The 8,530-nt window shown below is 42.5% G+C and overlaps 1 protein-coding gene across 1 annotated transcript; it reads right to left on the bottom strand.

The window, feature by feature from the left end:
• Window positions 1–3,282: 3,282 nt before the first annotated feature.
• On the bottom strand, window positions 3,283–4,591 carry LOC117552398. Its single transcript, XM_034225772.1, has 2 exons — window positions 4,509–4,591; window positions 3,283–4,327 (listed from the first exon to the last, which is right to left on the bottom strand). Exon 2 carries the CDS (start codon window positions 4,234–4,236, stop codon window positions 3,283–3,285), a length of 954 nt encoding a protein of 317 aa, XP_034081663.1. The 5' UTR covers window positions 4,237–4,327; window positions 4,509–4,591.
• Between the last annotated feature and the right edge of the window lie 3,939 nt (window positions 4,592–8,530).

The raw sequence follows: 8,530 nt of genomic DNA, 5'->3' as shown, positions 1-8,530 counted from the left end.
TTTGCTCCCACAATGCAGTTCGGCGAATCGTGACGTCACCCCATTCAAAGTGAATGGGCAGAAGCGTTGAAGCGGCAACGCACGCCGCCGTGTGTAGGCTCCGTTACTGTGAGTATTGGTATGTTGGCAGCTGTGATTGACAGAACATCTAATTTTGAGTCAAGGACAGGTCAAATATAACGTTCTTCTCCCTGCTCCTTTCTGTCATGAGCTCAGAGCAAACCATATTTTGCTTTCATTGCCATGAGTTGAACAAATAAAACAAATCGAACATGTCCAACAGACAGCTGGTACACAGTTAAATACTCTTGATCATAATTGGAAACAGTAAAGTCTCATCTGTGGCCTGTATGCCGCGCTGCTCGATTCTTGCCGTACCGCTCCATAGAGTACAGCAGCAACTCATCCGCTCTAAAGGCCGTTTGCCAGCTCTTCTCAACAGACAGTATCATACTGCACTCCACCTGGCGGCTTGCCTGCTAATGAGAATTCAATACAGTCAGTCGATACAGCGATAATGCTCCTCTGCGGCTCTCTAATTCCCTAACAAGGTCACAGTATACAGAGGAGGCCGATTTGCTTTTAAACAATTAAAAAGCCACTATAAAGAGTATGTGTATGTGTGGAGGGGGAGGTATCTTTGTTCACATTGTTTTCTGTGAAATCCCTTTAGGGAATTATAATTTTAAGAGCTTTAGAAACAGCACAATACTCATGTTTATTCACAGAGAGCAGCTCAGTTACTCCTAGCACAGCATTGTTAGACAAAAACTCTTTGAAACAGATGACATGCTCGCTCCATTGACTTTACATCTCTAACAGGCTAAGGAGCATCAATCTCCCTGTACACGCATTGATGCTCTTTTAATTTGCTGCAGCTTTTAGTACCCATCTCTCCTTTGCTCTCAGCACATAGAGAAATGAGATGCTCTGCTTGTGCCATGTAAATTCATTATCATCTCAGAGCCCGTCGTCTCCGTGTTGACTTCAAAATCTTCCAGCTTCAGGCCTGTCAAGTTGAGCCCTAATTGTTTATTGTAGAAGAAGGGCTTGCCTAGTTAGAGAGAAGCCACACGAGATATGTGTTGCTGAACATTATGCCAAAACATTTAAACGCCTTTTGTGTCGCCCTACAAAGTAGAAAAGGAAATGGTTGTCTTTTGGTTTTATTTGGAAAGGAAGAATTCTGGAAGATAACTGGGACTTACAGCCCGTCCACACTACAGCTTCGACAGCTTCAAAAACGGTTTCCAACGCGTCTGCCCATTCACTTTGAATGGCGTGACGTCACTTTTCGCCAAACTGCATTGTGGGAAGCAGAGCGGAGCTTTCCTGGTGTTTCAGGCTGCAAAAGTTGAGCAATGTTCAACTTTTGAAGCTTCTGAAGCTTTCGGTGGAAGCGTCAGCCAATCAAATCATATGCCAGTACAAGCTCTAGCCCAGGGGTGGCCAACCAGTCAGAGGTTAAGAGCCACATTTTTTCTATGTTACTGCAAAGAGCCACATCAAACACACAGTCACTGATACCGCTTGTTTCAGTTTTTTGTTTTCTGGAGACAAGATTTCAACCACGTCACTGATGCATTTTTGTGGCATTGGCTATTTTATCCGAGCCCAAACTACTTTGACCGGCCAAATTACGACAGAATTATCAGTATTCTACGGAGCCCCTAAAGGGACATGGGAAGAAGAAAAAAAAAACAGGGAGAGAAAAAAAAAAGTCAGGATAACGGGTTCCTTTCTCGTGCGCACGCGAAACTAATCCGTTATCCTGACTTTATTTTTGAATCCACTTCCTATTAACCAGTGCGCCAAGGAGGAAGTGCAGCACACAGTAGACCAGGGGTGCCCACACTTTTTGGGCTGGTGAGCTACTTTTGAAATGACCAGCTCACCGAGGTCTACCAACCAAAAATAAAATCCCAAATTGCAAGGGTTGCTGAATAACACGTTTTATTTATACATGGGATAACTACAATAGGGCTGCAACAAACGACTAATTTGATAATCGATTAATCTATCGATTAATGAAACGACTAATCGACTATTCTACCATTTTAGGCATGTGGAAACTAAACAATGAAGACAATAAAGATTAACACTTGATTCAAAAATACATACATTATTAAATTAACAAATTGTTTACAAAATTAACATTGCTTTTTATTTAAATAAAATAAATAATATCAAAAGAAGAAACAACGTTTTAACAAATCGTATTAAATAATCTGATGACAGAACTGTAAACAGAATAGCTGAAACTTTAACAAACTAAATAACTCAGTTTCCTCTAATCATTAACCCATGTTTGTATAATTGAGTTAACTCGGTGTGTTGCTGCTAGCATACATAACACCTGACGTGGAAACGTTACTCGTGGATGGGGCTACAGAGCTACTAGAAAGACAGTTGAACCCGGTGCATTCCTCCGTCTGAATGTGGAGCACTTTTGCTAAATGTTTAGATAAATTGCTCGTGTTACCACCCTTACATGCTAAACTCTCTTGGCAAGGAGCATTGTCCACCTCAAGACGGGTAACATTTAACCACACCTTGGAGCGCTTCTCTCCGCCATCTCCTCCGTGTGTTGCTGCATGTAGCAGCTGCGTGTGTGTAAAATGCCCCGCCCCCTCGCGCACAGACGGGGGAGAGAGAGATCTCGTCTGGATTGGAAAGATCAAAAATACACCGACCATAGACGCATTTGTTTGTCTTTTTGCATGTTAGAAACGAGTTGGCGACACTCAGGGCCGGCCCTGACCAATTTGCCGTCCTAGGCGAGATTTTAGATGGCGCCCCCCCCCCCCCCCCCCCAAAAAAAATAAAAAAAATAATAAATCACACAGAAGCTGTATACGTTTTTTGGGATATTTTTTTATTTTAACACAAATACAACATTAAAACCTATAATTGCAGTCAGCAGCCTCGCCAACACACCAGTGCTTTCTAAAGGCCTATTCACACATGGCCCCTCCACTTGCTCCCTGCTGAGGTCAGACAGGGCAACAAGTTGCTCCTCTGCTGACAGGCACACAATCCACCTGTACTGATATACAGTCCGTGAGAGACTAATTGCCTCACCTTAAGAGCTGGATGTGTAAGAAGTACAACCCAGAAACATTTACTAATTTAAAACAAAAGCTGCTTTGCTGAACACTTAAACATACTACTTCTGGGTACCGAAATATTTGCTATCAATCACTTCAGTCTTGGTTAAAAGCAAGATTTAGCCAAAATCCAACCATTAAAATAATACAGGCCTCAATCTCACACCTCAACACCTTACCTTAGCCTGACTCTCCTTGCCTTTCTTGAAGCAAAATGATCTATGACATCATCATAAGACAGCTGTTTTGAGACCACATGGTTGATGCTTATGATGGATAGTCCACTGAGACGTTCTTGTCCCATAGAAGCTCTCAGGTAAGTTTTGACCAGTTTGAGCTTTGAGAAGCTTCTTTCAGCAGCAGCCACTGTAACAGGAAGAGTGGCAGAGATTCTCAGAGCAACCCACAAATTGGGGTACATTTCTGTCTGCTTCTTCTCATGAAGGAAGGTCAATAGTTCCATGTTTGTCATCTTCTTTGATGGCAAATGTGGAACATTTTGCATTTCTGCAGCAAGTTCCCTGCCATCAATGCCCGGTTGTCCATCATGGGTCAGAGCAGAGCTCAGGGTTTGACAGTGCTTTGGCAGTTCTTCGTTTGATGTGGTGGGAAAGTTGATGAGCACTCCAAACTTGTCATTTACCTCTTCAAGGTGCTGAAATCTCTCATCAAGTGAAGAGAGGGCTGTATCCAGAACCACATTAAAAAATGTGATTTCCATTTTTTTAAGTGCATCATCAATAGGCTCATCTGGAGACTCATAACCAAACTGCCGTTTTGTGGATCTCAACCGCTTTTGCTTGAGAACAGACTCCACGTTCATCTCCTCACACATCTCCTTTGCAGTTGTCTGTGCATCAGAAAATCCAGTCCTTCTGTAGCAGGTGAGGGAATCTCCTGTTTTCTTCAGCAGGTCGACAGCCACATCTAACTGCATGGAGGGTGACTGCATCAGTTTGCTCACATGCTGGATCTTGTAGAGGATGTCATACCATATGGTTGTGCAAATGATAAAACGGTAAGATCCAATCTCCTCAGCCAAAGACTGGGCTTCAACTCTCACCACAAGGTCTGCAGTTGTTTCCCTCACCTCCAGAAGAGCCTCTCTGATTTGCCCAGCCTGGTACATTACTGCCTCAACGCTTTTTATCCTGCTTTCCCATCTGGTCTCTGACCACGATTTCAGGGTTGTTTTGACATGTTTCAGCAGGATGTCCCATCTATGCGTGGAGGCAGAGAAGAGTTTGTACAACTTTGTTAAATAGCCAAAGTAGCCTATAGCATCTGGTGAGCTCTTTGCAGCATCAGCTACCACCAGATTTAAGGTGTGAGCACCACAAGGGACAAAAAAAGCTCTTGGGTTCTGCTGAAGCAACCTAGCCTGAACACCTTTATTCTTACCCTTCATGTTGGCACCGTTGTCATACGACTGTCCTCTGCAGTCCTCAAAGGGGATGTTAAGTTCCTCCAGCCTTTTGAGAATGAGTAATGTCAAACTTTCCCCTGTTGACTGCTCTGCCACAAGAAAGCCCAGGAAATGTTCTTTAACCTGTGGTTTGTCTACTAGTGATACTATCCTGACAATAACAGAGAGTTGTTCTTTATGACTCAGATCAGGAGTGCAATCCAAAATGATAGAGAAATACTAACACGTTTTTATCTCTTCCACAATTGTGTCCAGTATTTTAGAGCTGATTGAGTCAATCAGTTCATTTTGAATTATTTTGCCCATATAATGTGTGTGACTGCCAGCTCCACTTGCCACCCTACCAACATGCTGCTTTATGACTGGATCGAATTTGGCCATAAGCTCCACTTCTTTTAAAAAGTTGCCATTGTCTGGTTGGTTTAATGTGTCTGTGGACCCCCTCAGAGCCAGGTTTCTCTCTGCTAAGGACTGAATTATTGCCACGAATCGGGTGAGAACGTCACGCCACCTATTTCTCTCAGCCTGAGCAAGGGCCATCTCTTGCATATCTATTGTAAGCCCCCTGGCAAGACGGACGTCTAACTCCTTCCATGTTGCCATGTTTGTGTTGTGCTCCTTGCTTTCTTCATGTACCTTGAGCAAGTGACTTGCATTTTTCCAGTCCTTTAGTCCTTCCCTATTGAGTATGTAATTTCTCTGTGAAAACATTTTGCAGCAGAAGCAGTGCAAGCTATCATTCTTTTTTTAATACATCAACCGGCTTCTTTTGATTTTTTCTCCGTTGATTAAGACTCTGTTAAAATAGTCTTGCTGACACCTTCTCCCGTCTTTTTGTTTGGGAAAGATAAAACTAGGTTTCATTTGATATGGTCCACTCTGAACAAACTCTGTCCTGTCATTATCAGTAAGAACAGATGGCCAGTCGGCAGGGTCTATTGGTGAAGCCTTTATCCCTGATGCTGTATAACTTGGCTCTGCTGAGGTGGAGGGGACAGGAGCGCTTGATGCTGTATCACTGGGCTCTGCTGAGGTGGAGGGGACAGGAGCGCTTGATGCTGTATCACTGGGCTCTGCTGAGGTGGAGGGGACAGGAGCACTTGATGCTGTATCACTGGGCTCTGCTGAGGTGGAGGGGACAGGAGCACTTGATGCTGTATCACTGGGCTCTGCTGAGGTGGAGGGGACAGGAGCGCTTGATGCTGTTTCACTGGGCTCTGCTGAGGTGGAAGGGACAGGAGCGCTTGATGCTGTATCACTGGGCTCTGCTGAGGTGGAGGGGACAGGAGCGCTTGATGCTGCAGGGCTGGGCTCTGCTGAGGTGGTATGAGGCCCAAAACATTTCAATAGTGCATCTGGAGAGAGAAGAGAAGTATATGTGACCATCAAGAGATGTATTATATTTGCTAGACCAAATTATATTATAGAAATCAGAAAACAGGAGCAGCTCACAAAATAATTAGAATATCATGGAATATATTGCCTCCATGTAGAATTGATGCATTTATCTCTGCAAAAGGAGCCCCGACCAAGTACTGAGTACATATTTGAATAAACTTTTCAGAAGATCGAAATATCTGTATTATAAATCCTTATCTAATATTATACTAGATACAGGATTATTGATTTTCATGATCTGTAAGCTGTAATAATCACAATTAAAACAAAAAAGGTTTGAAATATTTCACTTCATGCATAATTAATCTAGAATATATGATTAATTTGTTTTATTAAATTAAAGAAAAACAGTTCTATGATATAGTTATTCTTTTAGATGCACCTGCATATTCTGCGACTTACCAGATGGCAAAGAAGCAGCTACATACATTGTAATATAGCATATTAAAGATAAAGGCTAAGGTATGCAGTATTTACAGTAGTGACAAGCATTTTAACACTGATGTAAACGTTACACTATTGAACATACTTTAGACAGCATAAACTGTAAGACAATACAATTAAAGGCCTACAACTATACATTATTGAGGGGATGTAAAAGGAATAGCATTTTAATGACTATCATTATTAGCCTATTACTACAAGCAGGGCAAACATTGGCTCACCTCAACAGATATAGTAGATGATATATAGCAGGTGATGTAACTCTTTCCAAATGTCCCTGAATTTAAGGTGGGAGTAACGGTAATAATTGACGTTAACTCTAAATGTAACTATTGACTAGCAAACAAACGACCTTGCTATCGTCTAAAAGTAAGCTAGCAAGTTTGAACTGTTCCATCATCGGTAACTACAATCAATTTTTTGACTTTGTTTAATCATCATCACATTAACGTTACTGTACCTTTGTCTTTCTCCCGTTTGTCCTCCTCCTCTTTTCTTTTCTTTCTTCCCTGGGCACCAGATAACTTTGTTCTTTTCGACATGCTAATTACCGTCTTTGTTTTCTTCTCCCGAGTCACAGCAGGTCAAAGGCGGCGGGTCAAGTGTCAGTCAGTGACACTTGACCCGCCCCCCTCGCTCCTTGAGGACATAAACAGCCTGCGGGGCTGGGGCAGTTCAACTTACCTGAATTAGGGGGGTGGGGGGCGCCATAGTGTATGGGCTCTGTACGCAATATAGACATAGTTCTGTTAAGATAAGATAATAAGATGTACTTTGTTGATCCAAAATCGGGAAATTGTTTTATTTAAAAAAAATAAAAAATCACAATTACATTTTTTAAAAAAAAATAAAATATATATTTCCCCCAATTTTCGGCGCCCCCCTGGCTTGATGCGCCCTTAGCATTCGCCTATACTGCCTATGCCAAGGGCCGGCCCTGGCGACACTAAGACTGCGAGATAATATTTACTAAGACTGCGAGATAATATTTGTGTAGCAATAATACATGACCTTTTTCAACTCGCTACTCGGAGGGAAGTCGCTGTCATATGCCTTGTGAACACTCCGATAATGCCTCTCCATGTTACCTTTCTTTGGCAGAGCGACGCTTGCTTTACAAATAAGGCAAATAACCTTTGAATGTGACATCACAAACAAATATTCTCCCTCCCATTCTGGGTGGAAGTGGTTTGTCTTTAGCTTCTTGCTCGGTCCCGCACTCATTTTGTTGTTTGTCTCTTGTTAGTCTCTTTAACTTAATTTGAGTTTTCCCGGCACTTGACTGATTTTGTATCGCTTTGCATTCTGGGTTAACAGACTGGAAAGCGATAGGTCGCTTTTTCTGTCAATCAAGTAAACTCCTGAATTAAGTGTCAGGGAGGCCAAGGGAGGAGGGATCAAAACCTGTTTTGTCTATTTTAACGGAACTGGATTTTTTTTTTTATGAATGACTCGCGATCTACCAGCATTGCCCCCGCGGTCGACCGGTCGCCCGCGGTCGACGTACTGGGCACCTCTGCAGTAGACCAACATTTCAATGCAGACTTGTATGTATACGTTTTGAAATGACAGTGGAAAGTTTAATTCGGGTATATTTTAATTTCGGACTTCCTTATAAGGACATTACGTTCCTGCTTGCACGTCGTCACCGTTACATTCTTTTCGAACGGCATTTAAAACGGATTTTGAAGTCTTGTCGTCTGTCCCGGCGCAAGAAATACTCCAGTTTTGAGACAGTAATTACTTTCATCTCTGAACAATTACAAACATCTGGCCAACTTCATGGGTATAGGTGGATGTTCACAAAATGCAAGGAGAATGGGTTACTCGTCAGAAAAGAAGATGTACGTTTAATTCTCAAAGAACTAGATCCAAGGGGTGTTGAACTCAGAGCATCCAGACGTCTCCATCGCCGAAGCTATTTTGCCAAAGGTGTAGTACCGTGAAAAGAGAGTCGGAGGCGGTGTATTAAGAATGGAGTTCCAATCTTTATTATCCATTACTTTCAGAGAGGTTAACACATGCACTGCTCTGCCTGATGAGCTAGCAGGAATGGCAGCTAAATCTACAGGTGTTCCCCACTAAAGGGTCCGTGTGGCAACACAATAAGCAAGGTGAATTATGTCCAATAACGTGTCACCACAAAGGACCGAAT

The sequence above is a fragment of the Gymnodraco acuticeps genome, unplaced genomic scaffold (assembly GCF_902827175.1).
Source record: "Gymnodraco acuticeps unplaced genomic scaffold, fGymAcu1.1, whole genome shotgun sequence".
Classification (NCBI taxonomy): domain Eukaryota; kingdom Metazoa; phylum Chordata; class Actinopteri; order Perciformes; family Bathydraconidae; genus Gymnodraco; species Gymnodraco acuticeps.
Note: the sequence above shows the minus strand (reverse complement) of the source record. Positions and strands in the feature narration are given on the sequence as shown.

Excerpts from the sequence above, each read along its gene's own strand:
- LOC117552398 (XM_034225772.1), bottom strand. The coding sequence starts at position 4,236 with ATGTACCAGGCTGGGCAAATCAGAGAGGCTCTTCTGGAGGTGAGGGAA.